At 52.4% G+C, this 27,963-nt stretch overlaps 1 protein-coding gene across 4 annotated transcripts in view; it reads right to left on the bottom strand.

The window, feature by feature from the left end:
• Positions 1-6,084: 6,084 nt before the first annotated feature.
• The window catches only part of RBM19 (RNA binding motif protein 19), a 45,662-nt gene continuing 23,783 nt past the window's right edge, over positions 6,085-27,963 (bottom strand). The window contains exons 22-25 of one of the 4 annotated variants that reach the window (XM_015878372.2): positions 16,891-16,996; positions 12,873-13,017; positions 9,514-9,620; positions 6,085-6,363 (exon numbers count right to left, since the gene is read on the bottom strand). In XM_015878372.2, coding sequence (XP_015733858.1) covers positions 9,529-9,620; positions 12,873-13,017; positions 16,891-16,996 — 343 coding nt within the window. In that variant the 3' untranslated portion in view covers positions 6,085-6,363; positions 9,514-9,528. Of the gene's footprint in view, positions 6,364-9,508; positions 9,621-12,872; positions 13,018-16,890; positions 16,997-27,963 lie in introns of all 4 variants that reach the window. The other 3 variants (XM_015878371.2, XM_015878373.2, XM_015878374.2) reach the window with 3 other exon arrangements.

Below are 27,963 nucleotides of genomic sequence, written 5' to 3'. Positions count from 1 at the left end.
ACCGAAGAAAGGCTGATACCTTCCCTAGGAACCTGAACAGAGCAAAGGTTCCCCCTTCCTGAGTGAATGCAAGAAAGAAAGCCTGATGGTGTTCATTTTAAGCATTCAGACACTTGTAGCCTGATGCCATTAGAGAAAATAAACAGACAAGAGCCACTCAAGTGGTTCGTGCAGCAGGGAACAGGGACACAACAAGTGAGGGATGACAGGAGGAGGCACAGGGAGCTGGAAGGAAAGGCTGTGCAGCCACAGCCCCCATGTCACCCCCATGGTCTCTGTCCATCCCCATGGTGCAGGCAGGGAGCGAGGTCAGGGCCCACATTGTGCTCCTTGGCTTCCAGGTTGTTTATAGACCAGATCCCTCTGAGGACATCAGTGCTTGGTCCCAACCATATGCCACCAGCACAAGGCCTGGGGATCTGTACAAGCCTGGCAGTATCCCCAAATGTCACACTGGCTGTCCCTGCTGTCCCTGTCTGGTGAGGTTCAGACCTAATTGCTCTGTTAACACAAGGAAATGCAACAGACAGAGACAGGGAAAGCAAAAAACAAAGATGTGAGGTCTCAGAGGGTGGGTTGGTGTCGCTGCTGGGGTTAAACACAGTGCCATGCAAAAAAATGGGTGTTGGAGGAGAAAGGGAGAGGCACCAGAGCAGAAGAGCTCCTCAAGCCCATCTGGCAGCATTCCCCCATTGCTCCCTGCTACATCCACTGCTCCTCCACCGCTATCAGGAGCAGAACAAAGGGGACAGTGGTCCCTCCTGCCCAGCGTGTGGTCTTTGGTGCCTCTCAGCCTGAAAGGGGGAGGCCTGGGGACAGCCACTGCCATGGCGGTGAGCAGGACCTGCAGCATCCCAACCCTGCAGAGCTGCTGTGTGACCCTGCCACAGCCGCTGGCAGCTGTCACCACAGGTCCTGTTTTCATCCCAGCACCAGAGACAGCAGCTCCCTCTGCTAAAGTCAAGAGCTCTATGTGAAAAAGAAGCTGCTGGCTCCTTCAGCTGCCAGCACCATTATTTTCCCCTTGGAGATGGAATGATTAAAATGCTCTGATTCCCTTCGTCCCATGGAGCAGCAGGGCAAGCTGTAAGTGGCTGCCAAGGGAGGACAGGTGAGCACTGAGCACTGCAAAGCTTGAGCATCCTTCTTCCCCCATCACAGAACACTGGACCAGTCTCCAGGTATGTGCCTGCATCCCCCACGTCTCAGCACTGGCATGTAGTGAAGCTCCTACACTACAGCTTCTCAAACCAAATCAATGCAGTGCTAATTTAAAAAGTAACACATTCCCAAGCCCCTTCCTCTGGCATGCTCAGACTGGCACAGTGCAGCCCCACCAAACATGGGGCTCTCTGCTGCTGGTAGCCTCAGCAACCAGCACCCCGACCTGGTGTGCAGGGAGCCAGGGTGTACTTTGCCTGGGCAGTGCCTGCTGGTGGCGAGCCTGGTCCTGTATGGGATTTGCACTTGCAGCACGTGCCAATTATCAGCATGTCAACATCGGCACCACAGCTGGGTTCCTGGAGACCCAACAGCATCCCTTGCCTCCATGGCATCCCCTGCATCCTCTGTATCCGCCACATCCACACCATCCACCACATCATCCCCTGCATCCATAGCTGCCTCAGAGATGCTCTATGGGATCCATGAGCTGAACAAACCCACACCTTGCATGCTTTCCACCTACCAAACCTCACTTCATCTGCAGAAGCTGTACTTGGTTTCAGGGCAAAGAGACTCCAGTTGCACAGGTTCTCCCTAGCCCTGGTCCATCCCCATGTGCTTATGAGGGCTCCGGTCTGTAGGCAAACCATGGGAGAGCAGAGGTTTTCTAGAGATGCAAAGCCACCATCAGAACTTGTGGCTTGCATTCAGGACTCAGAGCTCCCCTTGGTTAATTCTTAGCACTCATTGAAAGGTGACTGTCATTCAGTTTACACTGAATGAGAGTGATCACAACCAGGAAAGAAAACTCGGAGCCCTAATATTCCTGACCAAATCCATATGGTTGAAGCAGTCAAGAAAGGTTTTTTGAATGCATTCAATTACAACATGTGAGAACATTGTAATTCCCTCATTGCTAGTCCACAAACAGAGAGAAACTAAATTCATTAGATTAATATTTGTGGAGACTTATTAGTTTAGCTCTAATTTCATGATCAGATGGCATTTTCTGGAAGTTGAGAAGCAAGCCCTGCAGGCTCCCTGAACCCAAACCATGGCACGAAGGAGACATTGATTAATTTTGCAGGAAGAAACTCCATGCAGAGCTTTTGCTTTGCTTTTGGCACCACTCCCCCAGCCAGGGGCGCAGGGAGCAGACCCCTAGAACTCATGTTGGGTTTAACCCACTGCCTATCGGGGTCAGCACTGCTGCCAACAGCTGTCAAGCCCCCGTGCCGGCCCGGTTCCCAGGGCACGAAGGCATCCTTCTCCTTCTCCTCCTCTCCTCCTCCTCCTCCTCCCTGCAGCACGCATACGCTGGGCTCAACCGGCCTTGTGGCTGGGGGGGGGGGGGGGGGGGGGGGGGGAGGTAACCTGACCCCCGCGGGTCCCTCGCTGACAAAAGGCCTATCTTCTCTCCGCCTAAATGATTTAAATTCTAATCAAACATCATTTATGGTACATCTCGGAGCCGTCTCCCGGGAACTGTTCCCACGTGAGCCGTTGCCAGGGCAACCGGGGGGTCTCATTTCAGAAATGTCAGATTGCATTATTGTCTTCACACTTCTCTGATAACCCGGTGGCTCTCTCTCTCCTGCCGCTGTCCCTGCGGCTTGCACCAGCCTTCCCCCTCCTTGCCCACCGTCCCTTGAGAACACCTCCTTCCCCTGTCCATCCTGCAAGCACCGCGTCCCTGTAAGAAGGGGAGATGCTCCCGTAGCTGCCCCGCTGCATCACCACATTGGCACGGTGGTACCCAGGGCTGTGCGGGGATGTGTGTTCCCTAAAACACAGGCAGAGAGTGGCAGGGGGATGTGCTGAGCACCAAGGGGTTGCACCAAGGTGCCGTGACAGCCCAAGTGGGTTCTGCTCCCAGCCGCCTTCCCAAGGCTTTGCTCCACTTCAGGCACCTGCTGCACCCCACGGGTTGGCCATTCTGTGCCATGTTCTCCCACCAGTGCAGCTTCCAGCCAGGATATGGAGCCCTGTTCATTCCTCTGACTTTGCGACTGTCTTCTAAAAGGTGTTTAATCACTATCTATCTACACACTAGAGAGTCAAGGAGGAGCCCCTAGTCTCCTCCACAGTCTACATGGATGTAGGTCAAAGGAGCTGAGTATCAGCAAAGCAGCAGACAGCTCTCATTAAGGTCACAACTAAGATGAACCAAACACTGATCTGAGAGCAAAACAGCCACCAAAAGCAGGGAGAACACTTACTAGAAAGGACATGCGCATTTAATGCAAGAAGAGCAATGGTGCTGTTGTCACAGCTGGGACATGTTGCTGCTCCTTGGTGCACCTAATTGAGCCCAGAAGCCCAGATCCTCTCCTTAAGAGGATCCCACAGAAGATTCAGGTTCCCTGTGCTGCCACGCTGCTTGCAGGCACTTCCAACTCTTTGCATTCATCCCTTCCCCACGCTGGCATGCAGTGAGTTCCATCTGCACCTGCACTGATCTCTCGGCCTGCAGGTCTCCAAGGCCAATTACTGACTCCTTCATTTCACCATTATGACCCTTTAAAAACCCTCTTGAACATTTCCAGGAAGAAGGATGGTGGCTTCTATCACCTCTATCACATCACCCTGGGATAGACTCAGTGTAGGACATGTGGCTGCACTGTCACCTTGGCTGAATAGCCAAAGATATGGCCATCTCCCCTGCTCTGCTCCCTAGGGTCCCCACACCCCAACCTCTTCCACCTCCACCCTATTCACACACATCCAAACCTCCTCTGCCCTCCTGCTCAGCTCAAGAGGATTTGGACAAACAGCCACAACTCCCACCGCCATCCCCTATCCTATTTCTTTGTATCCCACCTTAAGAATGGCAGCTGGGAAGATGACCAAGGATGGCCCTGGTGATGGTGCTGTTCTTATGTACTCATGTGCTGTAGTGCATCAACCTGTCCATTCATCCTTTCATTCATTCACCCACCTATCTGTCCACTCATCTATCTATCCATCCATCCATCCATCCATCCATCCATCCATCCACCCATCCACCCATCCATCTCTCCATCCACCTACCCACCCATCCACCCATCCATTCATCCACCCATCCATCCATCCATCCATCCATCCATCCATCCATCCATCCATCCATCCATCCATCCATCCGTCCATTCATCTACCCATATACCCACCCATACGTACATCTGTTTGTCCCCCTATTCATCCATCCACTCTCCATCTGCTGAGTGTGCCGGCCACCTGACAAACTCCTAATGAACTCCAATGCTGCCTCTTCCCAAAGAATTAACCAGCCCTGGCCCAGGCGGTTAATATTTAACTGAATAAGGGCCATAAATATGGAAAATGGGACTTTTAATTAAATAAGCAGCTTTTAAAAGGGCCCTTGGGCTGAAGAGACTTTTGTTTAAATATGATTGATTTGACATGTCCTTACCCTCCCGTTTTTTCTCTCTCCCTTTTGGTGTGTGGATGGGGAGAAGAGCTGCTCAGCCCCATCACACCTAGCCCAATGGCCTTCATGGTGTACAGGGCAGGACCAGCAGGGCACAAGGGCACTTGGGCAGTGATCAGGAGGGGCTCATAGTGGGCCCCAGTCGCCCTCCTCAGCTACTGCTTCCATCCGAGTCCTGACTCATCTCGAAGATGCTGTGCTGGTTCAATCCCATTTCCTCTCATCTGAATTTTTAAGATCGGAATTACAGCAGAACACTCCCCAGGGGGAGCACACGGTCGTCACTTATCCTCTTCCCTTGCTTCCTTTTCAGGCATTATCACCACAACCCCCAGGTTCAATATTTTCCATGAACACTCTTCTTTGTAGGGGGCTGCAGCCACAAGGATCTCATGTGTCTGCTTGGAGAGCCCCCTCCAAGCGGACTTGGAGAGGAAAATGAGGCAAAGAGCAAAAGAAACTGAGGCATGGAGTAGGGGCCTGGTGCCCCTAGAACACAGTGCTTTGCTGTACAGCCTGGGCTCCCTGCACTCCTCACGGTGGGTTCCAGCCAGTGTCACACACATTATGTCCACAAATGACTCAGGGGAAACAAAGCATTCCCAGGGCCTTGACCTGTTGCTTCAGTGGGATCTCAAGTGCAGTACTGTAAAATGGGAAACAAAATAGTGAATGTGATCACAGAGCAGAGCTGGATGTGCTTCCCTTGGGGGTCCCTGAGCTGGGGACCACTGGCCATGCACAGAGCTGCTTGGGACCTGATGGGTTGCACTGCTGCAATGGGGTAATTCTGACATGTACATGGTTGTTCCTAAGTAATTGCTGAGAAACATTTATGCTTTGCTCATGTGAGCACCATCCCCCTGCTGTCAGTGGAGATGAGGGGTCCTGAGACATCCTACCCTACACTGCAGCCACAAGTCCTGTCTTGCTGATGCCGGCACTGAATAGCATCAAGGCCACCTCAGTGGCTTGGGGCTCTGATGGGACCATGTGAGACAAACAGTAGACACAGACCTGGAGAGACATGGCTGTAGGTGCAGGGCAGCACCTTGCACTGGGCACAGGCAGTGTGCATGGCACCCCAGGCATTGAGGTGCTGCAAGGATCATTGTTTTTTTTTAAGGTATGCAGTTCTCAAAAAGGAAAAAAAAAAAAAAGGGCCCGTGTTTGCAGCCAACACGTGTAATCTGTTCAGCCCTTGTCAGACAAAACAGTTTTGCCGTAAGACAGCGATTCCCAGAGGGGAAAGGGGTGAAGTGAAAATACTTTATCAGCTGCGTACATATGTAACATGGTAGCCCGGCTGCAAAGCAAAGCCTCTTTCCCTTTGAAAGCCAGGCAGGGGCGGGAGGCAGCTGCCTGCAAGTGGGGACAGAAGGGACACAGGAAGAGCTGAACACATCATGGCCCCAGCCCCAGTCCCTTATCACCCTTATCCCCCCATCAGGACAGAATAACCCCACAAATACAGAAATACATCCAAGAAAACCTTGAGATTTTTGAAAGCTATTATTAAAAATATATGCATGGCTTTTAATGGTACACAAATAATCGTGTACTTCAGACACGAAGAGCACATCTACCAGAGTCCTTGGGGCCAGAGAGGACTCCCACATCAATGCTGAAGTCTGAGCTCTGTGCTCCTGCCCTGCTGCTGTGGATACAGGGGGGTCTTGGGGTGGCAGCACACTCTGGGGATGGGCAGACGGCTGTGGGTACACAACAGGTGCGTGTCCACTGAGAATCCATTGGTTCTCCATCCATCAACCCTAGGAAAAGAGAATAAAGGCAATGCCATGAAGCAGCCACCCGTCATTGCCGCACAGTTTGCAGGAGGTGGTGGGGCTGGAGGAGCTGGGGAGCAGCCCTGGGCCCTGCAGGGAGGTGATAGAGTAGGAAGGGAAAGGATGAGAGTGGGCAGGTTAGGGGGAATGGCAGGAGTGTGTGTGTGTGTGTGTGTGTGTGTGTGTGTGTGTGTGTGCGCGTGTGCCCATCTGGGCCATGCGTCACATTGAGATTGTCCCGCATTAAAAATTCACCAGCCAGAGAATTTTCAAGGGATTTGTAGTAATTAGATGACAAAATGCTGGCAAATCTCAGGCTTGCCAAAGATGTTACTCAGGGGTCAAAGACTCGACACTTTTGGCTGGGTAATTTGTAAGTGTCAATCACACTCAGCCATCAGAGGGAGAGCGCAGATCTGAGGGCTGCATCCTAACTAAGCCACAGCTCTGCCTTCCTCCTGCAGCACTGCCAGTACCTGAGTGTGCAGTTTGGGAAGGGCATGCCCACTCCACGTCCCAGTGCCCAGCTCCACGCAGGAGGAGTCGGTTTTCGCCCTTTACTCCTCTTGCATCCTGCATGCACCCAGATGCTTGCGAGCGAGCTGCTCCTTGCACACCTGCAGGCTCCACAGCAGCCTCTCCCTCCAGCAGGAAGGCAAAGCTTCTATGTCTGCTGCCAGGTCCTGCAGCCCTCAGGACAGCCCGAGTGCAGTGAGTGGAAGCAGCCTCAGGCACTGACCCGTCCCATAGGTCTGCTATCCAACCCCAACCTGCAGCCCTGCAAGGCTCTGGTGGGATGTGTGCTGGGAAAGAGCCGGCCCCAGGCAGGGTGCAGGGTGCTGCTGCTGCCCCTCTGCCCCATGGACCCCCTGGCAGAGCCGTGCTCCCGCTCTCATCGCTTTGCATATTTCTCCAATTCAGGTCACATCGTGCACATATGCCTCAGCCAACGTTTGTTGATATTCTCTCTGCCTCTCTTCCCAGCTCCAGTTTGGGGTGAAAGCCTCCCTTATTAGCCAATTTGGATACCCATTTACTGTGAATTACTGAGCCTGATTATTATTCATGAATGGATAAGTCTGAAATCTCAAGCCCTGCCATGCGATTTCTCTCCCTCTCAGATGCACACGTTTTGGGAAGCAGGAGGCAGCATGTCCATGTCACGCGATGCTCTGGGGCACGGAGCCGGGCAGGGGCTGCTGGCTGTGCTGAGCAGCAGTGGGGTGAGCAGGACGTGCAGAGGCGAGAAGCTCGTGCCCTTTTCCCAGCACAGCTGCACCCAGCACTCCACAGTGACTCCACGGCTCAGAATGCTCCCATTACACCTGCTGTCATTTTAGGGTGTGCTGTGCGGGATCCTCCGTACGCAACAAAGACATTGGGTCCTTGCCTGCAGAGTGGGAATTAACTCCAACTGTTCTCCACGTCTGCGATCAGCACTTCCATAATTGAAGTATGGGCACAGAGCTGTGTACATACACAGCCCCCCCCAACCCGTGCACATCAAACAGATTTCCCTGATACCAAATCGCCTGAAAAATTAACCAGTGTCGAACTGCTCGACGAGATAAGTATCATTAAGGGAAAAAGAAAATCTTCATTATATTTGAAGGTACAGAAAAAAAGCCCTCACGAATGTTTTCCAGCCCCGTATCCTGACAGGGAAATAACATGTTTTAAAACATATCAAAGGGTTAAATTAATTTTCATTAAAATTTAAATTTGGAAGGCTCCCTCTCCCCTCTCCTCCCTCCTCCCACCTTAGAACATTTGACTGGCAACCATTTCATATTTCAATCTCGGCAGAACAAATTGAATTAGATGTTGAAACCAAACTCTCCTCTGTTCTCTAAAGCCTACATGCTCTGCTTGCGCTAATCCTTTTCGCCGCCGCTGCAGACCTCAGAGATGCGCAGCAAGAACCCTGCCCTGCCACAAAAGACAATGAGGGAGGGAAAAAGACACACAAAAAAAGAAAAGAAAACCAACACGGGAAAATCCAACCCAAATTTGTAGTCCTGCGAGGCTCTGCTCAAACACTGCTGGGGACAGCATACGGGCAGGGCCCTGCTCAGCCCTGGCTGCACTGTGCTGCTGGTTCCTCCCTCCTGCTGAGCATCCTTGTCCAACCCTTGTGTTTTACCTAGCAATTTATATAGACATTTTCACCCCACAGCACTTCTCCTGTGGATCTTGGGATGGTTTTCATCTTTTCTTGCAGTGCCACGTGCCTCCCATCCCTCCCCATCTTTCACTGTCTCTTCCTCAGAGATGTCTCTTTCCCCCAGGCTGAGCTGATGGCAGCTCCCAGACACACAGAGCTCTGCTGCCTAAACATAGGCATGAACAGCAACAATAAAAAACCAGAGATTCCAGCACTCTGCACTGAACTCATCCCTACTTCAGCTGACAGCTGCTTTGATAGTGCTGCTCCAGCACCGTGCCTCAGTTTATCCACCTGCACAATGGGAACAAATACCTGTCCCAGGGCAAGGCCTGGGCCTGGGTACCGTGCTGGTGCTGCAGCAAGGGGCAGGCATTAGTACCCCACAGCCTATGAGTGAGCCTGGGGGTCAGACCCAGAGCCTGCAGTTCTGGCTCCTGGGGGCAGAGCGATGCAGCATGTGGTGCCAGGAAGCAGTTGAAGAGCTGGAAGCACCAGCTCCTGCAGCAGAGCAGAGCACAGCTGGGGAGGTTTGCAGACACTGTCTGTGGGCAGTGACACAGCTGCATGCCAGTAACTGGGCCTGCCTGGTTCTGGGCACTGCTTCTCCATCCCTTCTCCAGCTGCATGCTGCTGAGCTGCTGACCACTGGATGTATCATTGAGCTGAGCTGCTCCAGGGGAACAAATGCTATTTTGAGGCCATGCGCACACTGCAACACGCTGCATGAGGCAGGCAGCAGTGTAACGCTGCTGGGACTACCCCTGCAGCCATGTAACCCAGCTGGGACTGTTCCTATCCCTGTGAGGTCTGTAAGGAGGTGGGAGAAAGGAAGCATGCACAAAGTATGGCTTTGAGCCACCTACTTCCCTGCCACACACCCTGAGGAGCTGTCACCCTGCCTGCAGCACTGTGTCTTGCTGCAGCCCGAGACACATCCTGCAGGGCCAGCTCTGCCATACCCACCTTACCATGCTGCAGACTGGCTAGAGGCCTCCATCCTTGTTGCTTTCCTCCTCCTCTATCTGCTCCAGGATCTCACCCAGCATCTCTGATTTCTTCTTTTTCTTTGGGGAATCTGTAGAGGCACAGGCGAGAGAAAAATGAAGGTGAGGGTCACAATGGGGTACCCCAGTCCTGCCCCACCAACCCCATGGGCACCACTGAGAAGCTGTCTCAACACCCACAGCACCTTTGCTCCAATGCTCTGCTGGAAGCCATGTGCCTGACTCCAGTCAATATGTGGTGATGCCAACCCTTAAATGCAGTTCACCCATCCCACATCCAAGAGTGGCCACAGGAGCTGTCCGTACACCAGGCTGGTCCCTCAGGGCCAGACCCCAGTCCTAGTGGAGCCCAGATGATGTTGCAGGCCTGCAGTGCTGGATCTGCCTGCCCTGTGCTGGGTACAAGGCAGTGCTATGTCCCCCCACCAGCTGTAGAGTGCCCTCTGCAGAAGCCACCCCCCACTCCCTGCCAGCAGCTGTGGAGCACATGGAGAACAGTTGTTTGAATCCTGCTTCAGACATCAAAAGCCTCGCTGGGTTTCTCAAACAAACAAACATACCATAGGACTGAAGAAAAGGTGTAAAATAAATAAATGGAACAAGCTGTGCGTTTTCTTTTAGTATTACAGCTGCTGCGGGAGATAAACAACAAGTAAATGTCACAAAACATCAATACAGAAGAAATTAACCTGACAAAAGCTCACATCCCCCTCCTCTGCCTCCTTCAGCTCAGAGCAGTTTTGCATTTCTGGAGTTCTCACCTAACGATTTTATTTTTCAATTAATTCCTTGTCAGAGTGCCAGGGCCTGCCTGCTCCTGGGGGCTGTGGGAAGGGGTGCAGCTGCCACCCCAGACCCCATGCACAGCTCTGGCCCCATCAGGGCACTCACAGACACAAAACATGATGACCGATGCCAGAGGAAGGCCCTAACCCAGCGCCTCCTGCCTGCTGTCCTGAGCTGAGCTGAGCTGAGCTGAGACAGCACCCATGCCATGCCATGTGCCACCAGGCAGCCCACGGCCAGCTAACAGGGAGGAGAAAGGCTAATAGAGAAATAACATAATAAAAAAGGAGGAGGGTGGAAGTGGATTGGTCGGAGGTCCATCCTGCTGCTCCAGGCTGGTTAGGATTTGCCACTAACGATCCCATTTACTCCCTTTAAACAACAGCCAAAGCCGGGGCGGGCCGGTAGGGATTACTGTGGGATTACACCATGGTGGTGCTGCGGATGCCACACTAATCCTGCAGGGTTTACTCTCTGGCTACGGCATGTGTCTGCATTACTTACAGATGTGCTCTCAAAAAGAAAGAAAGAAAAAAATTAAAAAAGAAAAAAAAAGAGAAAGAAGAGAAAGGAAGACAATAAAAATGGAGCCACAATGGATGGGAAGCAGCAGATCACAGGCTGCAGCTTGGGGGGGGAGCAAGCAGGGGCTCAGCCCCAGCCCTCCTCTCTCTGCCCTCTCCCACCCAAACAAGGGCTGGACCCCAAAACCTGGCCTCATAGCTCCCACTGCTCCGTCCCCCAGCAGAAGCCAGCCCTTCCCCTTCCTGTGCTCGGTGCAGCATTCCCCATCTGTCAGTTAATTCTCTGATTGATGGCAAGGAGCAGGATTGCCTGGCGCAGCTGGCGCCCATGTTAGTGCTGGCAGGAGGGCAGCAGTCCGCTGGCACGGTGCTCCCAACACAGGTCGATGGCAACAGGGCTGATGGGAGTGGAACATGGTGCAGCCACACTACCTGTGGTGAGCATGAAGGGAAAGGGATTCAAACCAAAGGAGGTGGGTGGATGGATGGATGAATGGATGGACAGATGGATGGATGGATGTGTAGGTTTGCATGCTACCAGTACGTGAACACGGGGATGCTCATGAATGCACACAAAAAGCCCTGGGTGGGACTGCAGAGCACCAGGTGCAGTGCAGTAAAGGAAGGGGTCCATCCTACTGTGTCTGTTGAATCCTTGGAAATGATGGTTCAGACGTGACCTGACTGCTACGATAAATGCCTGTGCAGATGAGACTTTGAGACCAGATCTCTCCAACCTAACAAACAAAACCCGAGGGGCAAAATTTATGTAAGCAGTGTCCAGAAGTAAAGTGCCTGACTGAACAGAAGGGAGGTGGTGCCGGGATGGAGAATACTTCATCTCCTGCAGCCCAGCTCTGTGCATTCTGAGGCCAAACTGATGCTGCCCCAAAGCTGCTGGAGGGGCAAGCAGGTCTTAACTGTGCCAGTGAGCTGTGCTGCACAGAGACTGACCCCAGGCTGTGCCACTTGGAGCCTGGCCACAGGCTGTGCCATGGAGCTATGCTGCCTGGCCATGGGCTTGGCCATGAGCTGTGCTGCCTGGAGCCTGGCTCCACACTGCTGCAGGGAGCTACATCCCAGAGGGCACATCCATCTCTAGGCAGTGCCTGTCCTCCCTGCTCCCGATGCATGCCTGCAGCTGTACGCCCCGCTGTTATACACAGCAGACATCACCAAACTCCTTTAGGTCTTCTCAGAGCCCATGCTGGAGATCAACCCATGTCCCCCCAGCCACACATCTAGCTCCCACCCACATCTTCCCCCTCATCCACAGTCTCCAGTACTGGGAGCTGTGCTTTGCCCAACGCCATGGTGCTATGCCACCCCTGGTGACAGGCAGGTGTGCGACAGCGGTAAAGGATGCTGCAGGGGATTCGGGAGGAGAGCATCGATCTCCAGCTCAGTCCTCCAGCCCAGGGGAGCCCTTCCTACATAAATATTTGCCAAGCCATGCGTTTGCGCTGTCAATGGCTGTCAATAGCAACCTGCAGTGCTGCTATCTGCCGAGCTGTCACTCTCGGGCACCTGATCCAAACAGCACTTTCTGGATCCCACCCGATGGTCACGTTATTTGTTCTTTGTCATCAAGCTTCTCTGTGACCCCATCAGCCCCCCAGTGCCCATCCCTGCCCACACTCCCTTGCTGGGAGGTTATCTGTGCAGCACAGTGCCACCAGGGCTGCTCATCCCCTGCCATTCCCATCTCTGCAGCACTGCAAGGTGCTGGTACAGCAGAGCCTGTAGCTGCCACAGAGAGCCCTGGTACTGTCAGTGAAGTGGGTAATTGGTATCTATGCCCTGCCAACTTGCAGCCAGCCTGCAGCCCTCTGCTTCACCTGCACAGAGCTGCATACTCTGATCCCTGAGTGCAGCAGTTTCTGTGCAGTGTGACCACTTCTCCTGGGTATGGAAGGGCCGGCGCAGCACAGCCATGGGCCAGCAGGTTGGTGCCAGTTGTGTGTGCCAGCAGCCAGGAGGATGCTTTACCGTGGAAATGGTCAGCTGTCTTACCATGGAAATGGTCAGCTGTCTTACCATGGAAATGGTCAGCTGTCTTCCGCCTCAGTGCCTCCACCGTCTCCTCCGTGTCTGCCCACTCCAGGACCAGCCTGCGGCCATACAAGTGTGTGCTGTGGCACAGCGCATTGAATGCTTTCTGAAGATTAAAGTGGAAAAAAGAAAAGGAGAAAATAAGAAGGAAAAACAAAGATGTCCCTCCCTCTGCCCTGAATCTGAAAGGGAGAGAACACTCTGCTCTGAGCACTTTGCTCTGACAGGGCAGGATTCGTCTCCATCAGCACCTTTGGCCTGATCATTTATCTTCTACACATCTGCAAAGAGCAATCACCACACACTATCCCTGCGGGCTGCAGCAGGTGCTCCACACAGCTGCTCAGCTCTGGGTGCAGCCATGGGACAGCCCTGGGGCCAGGAGTGCTGCTGCCCGGTGAGGTGGGGGGCAGCATGGGGAGTCAGGTAGCATCTGGTCCCTGTTGTTACTGTGGCAGCACATGCCCTTGAGAAGGGAAATATGCAGATAACTGCCTAGTGCACCTGGGAACCCCCCATTCCATGCTGGCACAGCAAAGCACAACCCAATGGTTAGTGGACATGGTAGGGATGGGTTGGGGTTGAACTTAGTGATCTTAGAGGTCTTTTCCAACCTTAACAATTCAGTGCTTCTGACTCTCCATCATTCCCATAACTTCCATTCAATCCAGAGGAGAGGAACGCATCTCCCATTCCCTGCACCCTGCTGGCATATCAGTGCTCTCCATCTCTCCACCCTGCCACTCCCACAGACTCACACAGGCCTCACGATGGTGGGGTGTGCTTCCCTATGAGGGGCTGCAGCCTTCTGCAGCTACAGCTGCCTTTATTTGCCACTGCTGTTGTTTTAAAAGGCCCATTTCCACTCAGAATGGGATCCAATTAGCAGAGCAATGTGTTGGCTTAAACAAACACTCGGGGGAGCGGCAGTGGGGAGCTTTGATGGCTGTTTGCATTGGCACAAAGAGCCATTGCCATTGCCTGGCAAAATACAGCAGCGCTCACCATCGGCTCTCATTTGTTCATTTTGACTTCTGGATTGCACACAAGCTGCAGCAACCGGCAGAGGAAGCTGCAGGACAGGGCGCAGGTACATACAGCATCCTCTCGTCCCACAGTGCAGACAGAGGGCTGCTGTGTGATGAAGGAACCTGCTGGTGGGATGTAAGTGGTGCATAATGCCTGCTCAACATCAGCACTGTTATACATGGGAGAAGCAGAGCACCCAGTGCTGTGGGGTTCCCTGGGCTTCAGGTGAAAAACACCCAATGTCATTTCCTTTGGAAACCAATGAAAATAAAGAAGTTGAATTCACTGCTTTGAGTGTGTTCCATACCACCTCAGGGAAAAGAGAGGATAAGCTAATGACAGCAGTGGAGGGGAGTAATGCCCCCTCCATACACCCGCACAGCCTGACATCTTTCTGCAAGAAGGGGAAATGTGACGCTGCTGCTATTGCACAAAAAAGGGAGGAGAAAAATGCATTTGAACAACAGGAGAAGTACAAAGGGAGGAAAAGCAGACAAGCAGATGGACTGTGGGCACAGGTTGCTTGCTCCTGGGGCTGCACCCACTGTGTGCTGAGCACTGTGCTGCACAGGACAGCTGGGCTGGGGTGTTGCGGCCATCCCTGCGTGCTCCGTTAATCTGAGGATGGGTCTGCTCTGCCTGGAGTCCCGTCTTGCTCTGTTAAACACTCAAGCTGAAGAGCCTCGGGCTGTCGGCTTTGGAGGGACAAAGGGTCACCACCATTAGGAGACTGATGCATTTCCCTTCTTCACAAGAAACAGTCCCACCCCAGGATGCTTGCGGCAGTGCCAGCTGCACGCAGGATTTTGCCTTCCATGTGTGCGCATTTCTAAAGGGCTGCCTGTCTTTCCCAAAAGGGCAATTTCTATTTGGAGACCAGATGTATTTTTATATCGACGAGGGAGAAAAGTGGAAACTTGGCTCCCAGTTAATAGTTTAAAAATAAAAACAATCCCACAACAATTCTGCACAGGGAACTTCAGGAAACGTATCCCATGGTTAACACTTTAGTAACTGGAGTTAACACTGCATGTAAGGTACCCACACCAGGACCATTCCACAGCTACAGGGAGCGAACCACATGGGGTGCACCCAGAACTGCAGTGGAAGCCCACACCTCTGTCCCAGCTTTGGGGAACCTCTACAGGCACTTTGTCACGGCTCAGAGAAAGACAAATGGGGAGGTCACAGGTTTTAAATGCCCAACAAAGCCACCATAACTGTTCTATTATAAAAGCATCACGTTTTATAAGATGCTTATAAGCGATTCCCAAATTACCACTCTTAGGGGGAAAAAAAAAAGTCATTGATCGTCTGCAGCCATTCAGCTCAGAGGTCTCCAGGCCCACTCCCCTCCTCTCCCATTTCACTTAGCAATAAACTCTCAGCCAATTATGGCTGTGTTTACAATATTCAGGATCCTATTCATCAATACACAGCACATCCTTTTCCAGACGGCCAATGGAGTGTACTTGATGTGCCACTTATGAGACAATTAAATCCCTAAAAGAGAAGAGGTTGAAAAAAAGGGGGAAAAAAAAAAGGAAGGAAGAAAAGCTGCTTTGCTGGAAGAGAAGAGGAACCTTCAGAGCGATCTTTCTCAGGGCTCAAGCTCCAGGGCCGATCCTGTTTTGTGGGACCAGGGGAGTGCTGGTCCTTGCTAGATGCTGGCAGCAGGAGCACCTGGAGAAGGGCACCTCTCTCTTGCAATCCGGCTGCTCCATGTGGAGCTGAAAGTGCAGCTAGCAGAGGCTGCCTCTGAGCAAAGGTGTACCAAGCAGAGTTGTCCTGGAGGTGCACAACCTGGAGGGGAGCATGGTGCTGAGTCAAAGCAGGTTTGAATGTGGATCAATAGAAGACTAGCACAAAAACCTCATGTGCTGTGCTATATGGGAGGTCATGCTGGAACAGATGATCTAATAGTCCCTTGTGATCGTGGATCAATGGATCCTGTCTAAAAATATAAACACAGGCTACGCCTGCTCCCTGCTCCTCCCTCCATCACCTCTGCTCATGGTCTTGAAATCTGGGAGCACCACAGTCACTCCTCGTCCCGATCCCACACACTGCTAGCAGCAGGGACACCCAAACAGCACCTTCACAATAACTTGCACCCACTGCATCAGAGACACACCACAAAACAAAGCTATTCAGCATGGTCAGCCGTCCTGGTGGTGTTACCTGCTGGCTAAGAGCACTGCCCAGCACACCAGGTGCTGCCCTACCTCCTGCAAACACGCTGTGTGGTAGGAGCAAACCCTCCCCAAGGCTGACTGTCTCTATCAGGAGTGCTGGAGGACAGGGGTTGGGATATCACACAGCTCTCTGAGTGGGGACTCCTTGCTCAGAACTCAGTCCCAACCAGCACTGCTCAGGTCTCCTGTAAGGTGCTCCAGGAGGCACTTGGAAAAAACTGATACTGTGTTGGAATTTCTTTTCCTTCCCATGAGCCACCTCTAGTCAGCCAGCTCAAGCAGGACCACATGGGACCATTTGTTTTCTGGACATGAAGCCCATGCCACATCCCAGAGGCAACTGTCCCCAGAAGCCCTGGGTAGCAGCTCTGCACGTCTGACTGGTGGCTGTTAGCACTGCTCTGTAGGCCATTCACCCCACAGGCAGAGGCTGGCAGGTCTGAAGCACAGTACTGCAAGGAACAGCTGTCCCAGCAGCCATTCTTGGCCTTCCCCACAGCTGCAGAGAAGAGCTGTTCAGAAGTAATCTCCAGTGGGGACTCAGAGTGTTGGCTTCAGTGGAGGAGACAGTATTCCAATGGCCTGAATGCAGACACAGAGACAAAGTTACCTCTGGGCGCTGCCCACCTTTGGGGCTTGGCTCCATCACAGCTCTGTGGTGAGTCCCACAGTGTGTCAGACCTAGGGTAAGCCCCAGCAAGCAACCCCCAGACCCCCCTGGTCCAGGAAAGGGCTGGTAAGGGAGGGAGCCTCACCTTGGCATCCTGCTTGGTGAGGAAATCCACAAAGCCAAAGCCGCGGTGTGAGCCCGTTCCTGCCATCTTCTTGGGCAGCCGGACGGTCTTCAGCTCCCCAAAGGTGCTGTGAACAAGGAGAGAAGTGAGAACACTGAGTCTGATGGGAAGGCCACGTTTAACCCAGATCACGGCACTTCCAGTTGCAGGCAGCCCTGAGGCTGAGCAATCCATGCACTGGGCCCACCTGATTCCTGCAAGGAAAAGCACCACCAAGGCTCCCCCTAACAGCTGGATCCCAAAGGCCATTCACCCATCCTGCTGACACCTTCACAGAGCAAGCACCTCCCTTGGTGTAACTTCTGTACCTCCCCTCCTTTGAGATGTGCAGAAAGCTGGGCCCTATGGCAGGGCTGTGCCTGCAGCCAGCTCTGAGGTATGGGAACCCTGCAGCCCCCACCCCAGTCCCAGGAGCACGACTGCAGCACAGCTCACTGTGTGCCACCCCTGGGAATCCAGGATAATGCCCATGTTCTGCCTGTGTCCAAGCTCCTGCTTCCCCTCCTCTCGCTTCCATTTATCAAACACATATGCACAAACTGAAACCAATAAATATTTAATGCAGACCGGGTTAGACTGGATGTGCTATTTTATTTGAAAACCTGCACACACTCTCGCACATACAAAAGGAGCCCAGGATGCAGCAGTGCCAGAGAGCACCTGGGAATAAACACAGTAAAGGCCATAAATGCTCTCATGAAATAATATAAGCTAAATCTGGGAGTTAACCTGGAGCTCTGGCAGCATGACCAGGCATCCATCCACCCAATTTCCCGAGGCAACGCGCTGTGTAAATGCACCATGATGAAGCCTCAAAATGAATTCGCACGCCTCCTCCTCAGGGCTGCCTGAGCTCTCCCTCCCTCATGCCCCCTTCGGGCCACTGCCACACAAACAAACAAACAAACCCCCCTGAAGGGATGCATGGCCTCAGCTGCAGAGATTGTGCATGGGGCACAGTGCTCCTGTGCGATACGTGGGGCACAGAGCTCTGTGTCCCTGTAGGTGCTGGATGCCCCGGGGAGGGAATACTATGGTGGCCAACAAGAGGGCTCCTGGCCCAAAGATGTGAGAACTGAGCCCTCACCTGGTGCACCATGGGGGCCCCAATGCATTATCTGTGGGAAATGAGATGTGTGGCATGGGGGAACAGAATGTTGGTTGCAGTGTTACGGCACTGCTCAGTGCACGAAAGAACCAAGCACCACCATTGGGCACCATGCTGAGAGCTGATGCACAGCACAGGGAACAACAGAACAGCATGGTGAATGGCAGCAGGGTGGCCATGTGAGGGGCATAGGGGATCTGTGGGGGATGCAGAACAGCAGAGGGAAGAAGTTGGCGGTAAATAAACCAACAGCGGGGTCCAAACCTGAAGCAGTGTGTCTGTGGGATCAGGGTGGCAGTGGTGCAGCTGTGGGGCAGCTGAGCCAGGACAGCAGCACCCAGGACAGAAATGTAATGCTCAGCAGGGCAGTGGGGGACAGGGCTGGCTCTGCAAGGCTGAGAAGCGAAACACTCCCCTGCTGCGGCGCTAATTAGAAACCACAACACAGCAATTACTATCCCAGGAGCTGTGAATGAAGTGGAGAGCCTGGGCCTTTAATGTTTTCCTCTCCAGCACCAGGCAGAGGCTCACACCTCTCTTTTCCAATTATTTCCTCCAGATTTGGAGAGGATGGGAGAGAGAAGCAGAGGCAGGGGAACTCAATTACCCCCTGCAGAGCAAGGCTTCTTGGGCTGGGCCAGCTGCAAAGCCCCTGGGAGCAGCGCTGTCAGTGGGGACATGAACATGGCTTGTCCCAGTGGGGTGACGAGGAACGAAGCAGATGGTATGCAAGGAAGTACTCTGCAGCTCTCTGATGGGAGCGCCAGACAGAGCAACATCCTGGCTAAGGCTACGTCCAGCTGTGGGATAAGCACTGAAGGTGCACACTCACACTTGGTGACAGCACACTGCATGTTGGGCTCTGCCCATTTAATGGAGGTGTTTGTGCATCCTCCGTTGGCATGGCTGAACACAGAGGATGGGCTCAGAGGGGGTATTCTGCAGGAACCTTCTTTCTCCTTGTGCAAAACAAGCCATTCTTATGTTCTCAGATACATACTGATGTCCCACTGCATGGGACGGTCCTAAATCAGGAAAAAAACTCAGTGCATGGGAATTTGGTTGGGGGATGCATGACACAGGCCCAGGACTGAGCTCAGGCAGAGTTCCCACTCACTGCAACGGTTCTGAAAGGGGACAAAGGGCCCAAGCAAGATGAGAATCCCCTTGCACAGCCACATCCCTGCAACGCACCTCTGCTCAGACTCATTCCTTTGATGCACAACAGTCACTGTCACATTGCTTTTTCCCCTCTCCTTTCAACCTCAAACAGGACCTTCTGCCCCCCAGTAAATGATGCCCACACCCGCCTCTGCTTCCATACCGATGTGCTGATTACAGGGGAAAAGGGAAGAAAAAGGAAAAAAAAATGTTCCTTTCTGTCCCCCCACCCTGGAAGCAGGGCCCTGCCAGCGGCTGTGCCAGGTGAACTGGCAGCCCACCCCATGTGGGAGTTAATGAGATCCGCACGGACGGCCCTCCCGCCCCCCGCTGCAGGACTCAGGCTGACTCCACTTCGGCTAATCCCATTACAAGAAAATAACGTGGATAATTCAAGCTAATGAAATCGTTGCAAGAATGCGGACAGCCAGGGGTGGACATTCAGAGCCAATTTAACACTCCTCGGTGTTGTTATCCCCAGCACAGGAAATATCTGAAAGGAGGAAGGGAAAGGAAGGAAGAAAAAAAGCCCTCCTCTCTTGTTAGCTTAAATCCTGTTAGGCAGTTCAGGAATTAATCTGCCACCTATCTCCCCCATTACTGTTATCACCAGCACCATCAGTGCTGTCTCCTTGGTAACCCCGCAGCTGGGGACAGGGGGCACGAGGGGCAGGGGGGCACCTGCAGAGGGGCACAGCAGCTCCAGGGCACGGCCAGACACCAACAGCCGGACCCCTCCGTGTCTCCAGCCAGTGGCAGCTGTCTCTGCCCTGCCCCTGGGCAATGGCAATGCTCGATGCTGCCTGCATGGCTCCCAGCCTTGGGCTGCCCCAATGCTTGGACCTGGGGAGCTCTGGGATGCTGCTTGTGTGCTGAAGGACACACAAGGCTTCCCCAGGAGGTAGGTGCTGGAACCAGCCTTTCCATGGGGAACACCTTGTGACTCGCCCTGATGGAAGGAGATCACCAAAACCAGGAGCAGCACTTCCAAAGGCTCTGAAGGCTGGAGATGGCCACCAGGCTCAGCTCCCTGCCTTGGCAGCCTTGGAAAGCCAACACTTAACCACTGCTTGAGCTGATGGCTGCTGCTTACCAGCCTCACACAAAGACACACAGAGCTTGTCAGCCAGTGAAGGCGTTTGGGATTAAGAAATGGTGTAACATGACGGACTGAGTTAATGCCCTGGGCACAGTATCAAGGGTAGAAAGGCAGCTGTAAGAAGGACACCCCAACAGTACAAGGGCATGGGCAGGTGCTGACCTGTGTCAATCTGCCTGGGAGTAGTGAGGCCCTGCAGAGGAATCTGAACAGGCTGGAGAGCTGGGCTGAAGCCAATGGGATGAGTTTCAACAAGACCAAATGCTGGGTCCTGCACTTTGACCACAACAACCCCAGGCAGCGCTACAGGCTTGGGCTGGAGTGGCTGGAAGACTGTGTAGAGGAAATGGATCTGGGAGCACCAGTTGATGCTCGGCTGAACATGAGCCAGCAGTGCACCCAGGGGGCCAAGAAGGCCAACAGCATTCTGGCTTGCATCAGAAACAGTGCTGACAGCAGGAACAGGGAAGTAATTGTCCCCATGTACTCAGTTCTGGGCCCCTCACTGCAAGAAAGACATCACAGCCCAGAAGTGTGTTCAAAGAAGGGCAACAAAGATGGAGCACAGGCCTTATGAGGAGCAGCTCAGGGAGCTGGGATTGTTCAGTCTGCAGAAGAGGAGGCTCAGGGGAGACTACGTTGCTCTCTATAACTACCTGAAGGGAGGTTGTTGTGAGCTGGAGGTCGGCTTCTTCTCTCATGTAACTGGTAATAGCACTAGAGGGAACTGCTTCAAGCTGCACCAGGGGAAGTTCAGGCTGGATGTTAGGAAACACTACTTCTCTGAATGAGTGGTCAGGCAGTGCAATGGGCTGCCCAGGGAGGTGGAGGAGTCACCAACCCTGGAGGTGTTCAATGAACGTTTGGACACTGTGTTGAGGGATGTGGTTTAGTGAGAACTATTGGTGATGGGTGGATGGTTGGAGTGGATGATCTTGTAGGTCTTTTCCAACCTTGGTGATTCTGTGATTCAGGCCATGCAGAGCAGCGTGCCCACACCCAGGACGCAGATCATGACAGACATGCCTGGGACAAGCAACTCTGTTGCATTTCTTGGGTGCTCTTGGTAAACATGTCTAATTATATCCAGACAGTGATTTTGGCACACCTGCTGCAGCAACTGTTTATCTTGCTGACAACTAAAAGACCATCATTTGCAAAGCTTGCTAGGAAGGAAAGCCAATTAGCATGTCACTGGCCAGGCACAAAGATCCCCATGCTCTATTTCTGCCCAGCGTGCATAGGCCCTTCGTGCTCATTCCCTTCCTCAGGTTTGGCTCCAGCAGTTGGGAACACACAAAAGAGACTCAAAAGCAAAGTTTCCTTCCTCCCTGTGGTAGCTCAGTGCTCACACGGGACCCCACCGAGGCTTCAGAAGTCTCCAAGACTCCCTGCGAAGGGCTCTCAGGCTCTGTTCCAGGGGTCTCAGCAGCCCCAGGGCATCCCTATCTCCCACAACACACAACATGAGCATGGGGGCTGTTTCCCCTTCGCCTCAACTGCTCGCTTAAAAATGTAACAAAACATTTTATCCCTTCTCGATTTATTTTCTTTAACGTTGCTTATGAGGGACCTTATCAAAAGCTTTCTGAAATTCCATGTAAATTAGTCATTAGGCAGGTTTTCAGAGCAGTAATTAGGCCACTCCGTGCCCCTGATGTATTATTTACCTGAGAAGATATACATAATTAGGGCTCTTCTTTATAACTGGTATTACACACACTAAATTCTACTCCAGTCTATCGTGTAATTACGCAATTAGGCTGCATGCTAAACAGAAAGAAACCAATTCTGAAAACCAAGCAAAAAGGGGGACAAAAAAAAAACGGTAATTATTATTTTTTAAATCCTCCATCAGCAGCACAGTGGCAGGTTTTAAAGTTTTAATATCCCACCACTTAAGTCATTTTTAAACAGGTGCTAGCACCAGGCTTGGTTTCGTAATGCTGTCACGTTTAATCCTGCTCCACAGGGCTTAGCACGGTGCTGAGATGCGACTCCTTACTGAGGTCTGCCTCACAGCTGGAGGCACTTGTCATCCTTGCTTTGGTAAGACCAAAGAGAAGTGCCTAGGACTCGCTAAGCATGCTCACACTCCCTGGGAAGACACCTGGGCATTATATGCAGTTATTTTCATGCTTAAAGATTCATTACTTAAAGCACAGACAGATCTCCTTCTGTACCTCTCCATCCCAATGCTCTGGGTGGCAAAGGGAAGGTGCAGTGCCGGGTTAGGCACTGCAGGCACCAGAAGAACCAGGCTGACACCCATACATCCCAAACACATGGAGCTGGAATCTGTTCATGGACTTCACACCCACAGTGTTCTATGGAGCTCCTGAGCCATGCAGCTCCAGCACAGCACCATGCAGGAGCAGGGCTGAGGAGCGGCGATACCCACACCCACCTCCTGCACGTTGGGATTTCAAAGCAACCCACAGCCCGAACAGTGCTGAGATTGGGGATTCATCTCTTCCTGGTTCTTTTGAAAAGCCTGATCAGAGTGCAACTACAGTCAGAAATAAGTTATGCTAAAAATAGTGCTTGCAGGAGGGCCCAGTACAAATCTCCTTTGCTCTGTGCTTCTTATGAGTCAGCTGGTTTCAAAGAGAGAAGAATTTGTGCAACTGGCAAAGCACTAAAAATGAGAAGGGAGATGCAGCCGTGCCCTGAACCCCCCAAAGGTTCACACAGGGCACCCTGCATAGAAAACAGCACTGCTGCAGGAACTGGCTGCAATCTCGTACCTACAGGCAGAAACCAGCACAGACCCTCCTGCACCAAGCCGGAGAATAAATATAGAAGCAAGGAGGTATTTATAGGCAGAGAGCTATTTTAACATAGCTCTGCTTTAAAGAGAAACCTAATTTAAGTCTTGTTCCTGTAAAGCTGCAGGATGACTTCGAAAAATAACCAGATTAATTGTTTTCATCAGGAGAACAGAGAAACATGTAGGGAAGATCAAATGCATGCAAATGCATTCAGAACGTGGAAGCCTGAGTGAAGTGTTTGTGTTCTGGTGCCTCAATACAGCGAGGATGGGGAGATCTGAGCACAGCACAGAGCACACAGCTCCCACAGCTGCATCCGAGTTCCTCAGACCAAGAGGAGACAAAGGATGCAGAGCAGAGCAAAACTCAGCAGCAGCACTGCCACCAGTTGTCAGGTTGCATGCAGCTTGATATGCTGCAGAAGGACTGTAAGCACAGGAATATTTCCAGATGTTCTGTGTGTTCCCTCAGCTTGCACCACAACAGCTGAGAGACAGCAGCAGAGCCCCGGGTGGTAACCAACCACCCCAATGCTGCACTGCTGGGACATGTGCTGACCTAGCCACATTCTATGCTCCATGCTAACACAGGTGCAGGCTCAGGAGCTGTCCTTGTGTGCCATGCACATCCCAGCACTGCTGCTTCCTCCTGCCTTAAAGTGCTCCTGCTTCCAGATAGTGATGCCCCCTACGTGCAAAATCCACAGGGCAGGTGAGTGTATGCAAAGGGCTTTTGCTGGGAGTACTGGGTGTGCACTCCCCCTTACCTGCTTCATCTGCAGCACAGAGCAGAATCACAGAATCACCAAGGTTGGAAAAGACCTGTACGATCATCCAGTCCAACCATCAATGCCAGCAAGTGGGAGCTCACTGCTACAGAAGGAGAAATGGATGCTGAAGCATTCCTGCAGAGCACAATGCACCTTGGTTCTGCTGGCTGCTGCATGCAGTGCTCTAGCCAAGGAAGGCTGGGAGCTCCCTGTGAGCTGCTGGGGGGAGAGCAGAGCAGGGGCACCAACGGGGCTGGGACTGATGAAAGGCTACAGCTGTGTGCCAGTAGTGTGCTGGAGGGCACACATCAGAGGATGGCATCTATAGGAAGAGGGACCTCAAAAGGAAGTGGAGATGGGAAAGCATGAGCGAGATGCTTGGAGGGAGATTAAAGAACACAAAATAACACCTGACTCATTGCCACTCAGCTAGTTATCAGAAAGCACTGGCAATGAGCAGCACTATGTGCTGGCAGCAGTGGTCTGTGCACCATTTTCCAACCACCACCACAGTCCTGTGTTACTGGTAGGAATCCAGCTGCCCTGCACCCTCTTCAGCCTCAAAGGTGAGAAGTGATGTGGGCAGATGGAGAACCCCATTTCCTCAGGAAAACAGCTTGTGAGAGCAAGTAGGTCCTGCCGGTTGCAGGATGGTCAGCATCACCTCAGAGCCATCCCTCTGAGCCCACCCACTGCACACAGCGGAACTGAATTACTGCCACTGGGGGGGCTGCGTGTTGCAAGGAGCACAGTCATGGGGGGTGATGGGAGACAGGGAGGAGATAGCCTGACCCTTTGAGCCTAACGCCCCCACCCTCCTCAGGAAAAAAATAATAAAACAGAAAATCACAAAGTGAAGGAGGTAATGTAGGCAGTGCAGAGGTGCAGAGAGCTGGGCTGCAGTGGTGTGACAGGGGAGGTGAGAAGGGACCTGCCAGCAGCATCACCTCTGCATGCAGGTAGGGCAGGGTGGCTGCTCCCCCCCCTCGTCCCCCCTGCTGCAGCACACCTCATTTCATGGGGTTTTTGCACAAGTTGTGGGGGTGGAAAATGATCAGCAGGAGTGGGCAGCTGGGAAAGCACCACAGGCCCCTGGGCCCTCACAAGCAGTGGAAGCTTAGCCCTAATGGGTTGGGGGGGGGGCGGTACAGCCATGGGGACAGTGGGTGCAGTTCTCCCCACAAACATCCCTATGGCAGGCAGAGACAGGCACTCCCCCCCTTCTTGGATGCTGACGGGAGAGACAACGCAGTCCTGCATGACAGCGTGAAATTAATATGATTTTGGGGGAAGATGGCAGTGAGTAATGAGCATCTGAAGTACCTCAGCTCTGTGCTCCCCCCACCCCTGAAGTCTTTTAACCCTTCAGCTGCTGGCACAGACATCTGGTGAAAGGGACGGAGGACAAGTAGTCAGACCCAAGCTGGGAGAAGCAAAGATGGAGAAGCAGTACATCTACCACTGAGTATGCAGAAAGCAGAGCATCCTCCTAGGACCAGTTCTCCATGCCACTAACAAAACCTTAGTCTGAAAATAGGCATCATGGAAGGGGTGGTATGTGAGTAGCTGGACATCTAACAAGCGTCCATTCCCAGCACTGCACTCCTGGGAGGATGAGCTGCAGGAGTTGCCCGCACTCACTTGGAACAGGCTGTCACATTTCAGATTTCTCTGCCTGATGCCTGGAAGCACTCAGCTGGTTCAGGCACTGCTGAGGGAGGAGCAAAGGCAGGCGAGAAGGCAGATGGCAGCAGGCTCTGCCTTGGCTGGGTTTCATCAGGAAAAGCAGCGTGTGGGGGGAGTGCAGACAAATGCTCATGGTGCCACGGGCAGCAGAAGCCAACAGTAAGTGCTTGGACACAGGGAGTCCTGGGCAGAGCCTGCCAGGAGCAGCAAGAGACCAGCTCCAGGGCTGGAAAACCACAGTGGAGGGAGAGGAAGAAACACTGCAGTGAGCAGCAATGTAAACAGAGATGTAAATAAAAGACACAGTGTCATCTTGAGCTGGAAACTGTGATTCATTAGGGGCTCGTTCAGGGGCTTCTTGTGAAGTGTGACAGAAAAATACTCACACATATGCTAGCAAAAGACATGGAAGGTGGCTGGGCCAACAACAAGCTAAGAAATGACACAGAGAAGAATTTTAAAAATCAAGAAAACAAACACCTTCATTGCTCCACGTGCTAAAAAGCTGAGATACAAGCTCAGAAGTTAGGCCAGCAACACTGCAACTTCCCAGGTCTCACAGTCCTGCTGCCAGCCCCAGAGGGATGACCAAAAGGCGACAAAGGACACCAGCTACAGTGTGAGGTTATGCTTTTTTGTCGTACGTTTTTCCTTCCTTATGTACAGACATGCATATAAACTTCTGAGTAGTTCGGACAAAAGAAGACCTTATAATACTAACAGCAAGAGTGGTTTACTTAGAAAACCCTGGCTGCTGTCTCCTCTATGTGCTGCATTCCTCATTTCATATTGAGCAAGGAAAGGACATGTGTGCACACACTTGTGCCAGTCCTCACTGGCACAGAAAAACTGCAAAAGCCCCAGAGCAGAATACCATGGTTCTATCTGATACACGTGTGACATGCAGCCCCTCTGCCAGCTCTCCTCATCTCCCCAGCCCCTCTGCGCTGATGAGCAAAAACAAATGGAGCTCAATGAGAAGCACTGCTGTAGGGGAGCAGCCCAGCACTGCCCTGCATGGCACTAGGCAACAGGACTGAGCAGGACAACCAACCAAAGCTCACTGTGGCTCGGGGACCTGTGAGTGTGGAGCACACTGAGCATGGAAGAGGGGAAAAAGAAATTAAAATCCAGTGCTGAAATGAATATTTAAGGCAGGGAAAGGGATGTACTGAAAAATCTTCCTTCTGCTCTTGGGAAGATCCACCTTTTAAAGCAGCCCTGCCAAGATAACACAAAGTTACACGTTTCCTTATCTGCGTTAAACACCTTTTTGATTCAAACCGAAAAACAGCACCAAAAACCTATTTCACTCTCCTGAACCCCATGGCTTGTTTTGGATAGTCAAATTAAAGTGGCCGGTTACGTATCTACTCTCTGAATAGCAGCCCAGTTACTGCTGTGTTTGGGTTTCCACACAGAAGCAGCAGCTTGAAGAAGGACAAAAAATATATACACGTAAACATTAATTTATGCTTTTTGAGATAGCGCCAGAAATAAAGCAGCCCCACAGATCCAAGCCACTCTCAGCACAGATCTGCATGGCACTGTCTGGAGCCCTGCATGGGAGCAGGACACCATGGGGCAGGATTCTCAGTCAGGAAGGAGGCAGCCATCACTCAAGCTAATCCCTAACAGCACCACTGTTTCCAAGTGCTGTCCAATCTCACCTGCAGATGGTGCCTGCTAAGCAAGGGCTGAGAGGAGCTGAGTTGCAATGGGAGCAGGGCTGAAAGCAATGACCCCAGAGCAGCTTTGTTCAGCCCCAATGCCCACACACAGACAACCAAGGGCATCAGCAGTGTGCACACCTCACATCCTAAGTGAGAGCTGAGGTCTAGCATTAAAGAAGTGCCATATCATCCACTAGCATCACTGGATGCCTGAGCACTTAGCACTTATACTTCTCAAGGACGGGGCCCCCACTGCTCCTCCAGGACACGCAGCTACACAGCACTCCAGGCCCAGGTTTGCAGCATATAAGTTTGGGGAAACTGTCTTTGAAATGGAATCAGCAGCACGTGTTTTTTTTCCCCTGAAGATCAGCAAAATGGATCTAAAGCTCTGTTAGTATGTAATCCAGGGTACTCTGGGGGTACCAGAGCACACATGCACACTGATGACTGCTCTGTAGTCCTCAAGGGTTGATCACTTATTTGAATCAGCCTGTGGAGTAGCTGAAGCTCAGCTGCAAAGACATTTCCAGGCCCCAACACAGCAGCATCCATCCAAGCATCTCATACACTGATCTCTTCTCAAAAGGAGGATCCTCTTCTGCAGTGCACCTAAAGCCCAGCACACAAAGGTGGAGAGGATGAGCCTTTCTCCCCATTGCTGTAGACCGCTCCAGAAAAGGGACTGTCCATCTGAGGGCACCAGTGGACTAACCTGCCCACCTGAACATGGAAGTGACCCCGAGGGTCTCATCAGGCAGAAGCAG

This window comes from Coturnix japonica, chromosome 15 (assembly GCF_001577835.2).
Source record: "Coturnix japonica isolate 7356 chromosome 15, Coturnix japonica 2.1, whole genome shotgun sequence".
Classification (NCBI taxonomy): Eukaryota; Metazoa; Chordata; class Aves; order Galliformes; family Phasianidae; genus Coturnix; species Coturnix japonica.
This window is presented reverse-complemented; position numbering and strand designations above follow the sequence as displayed.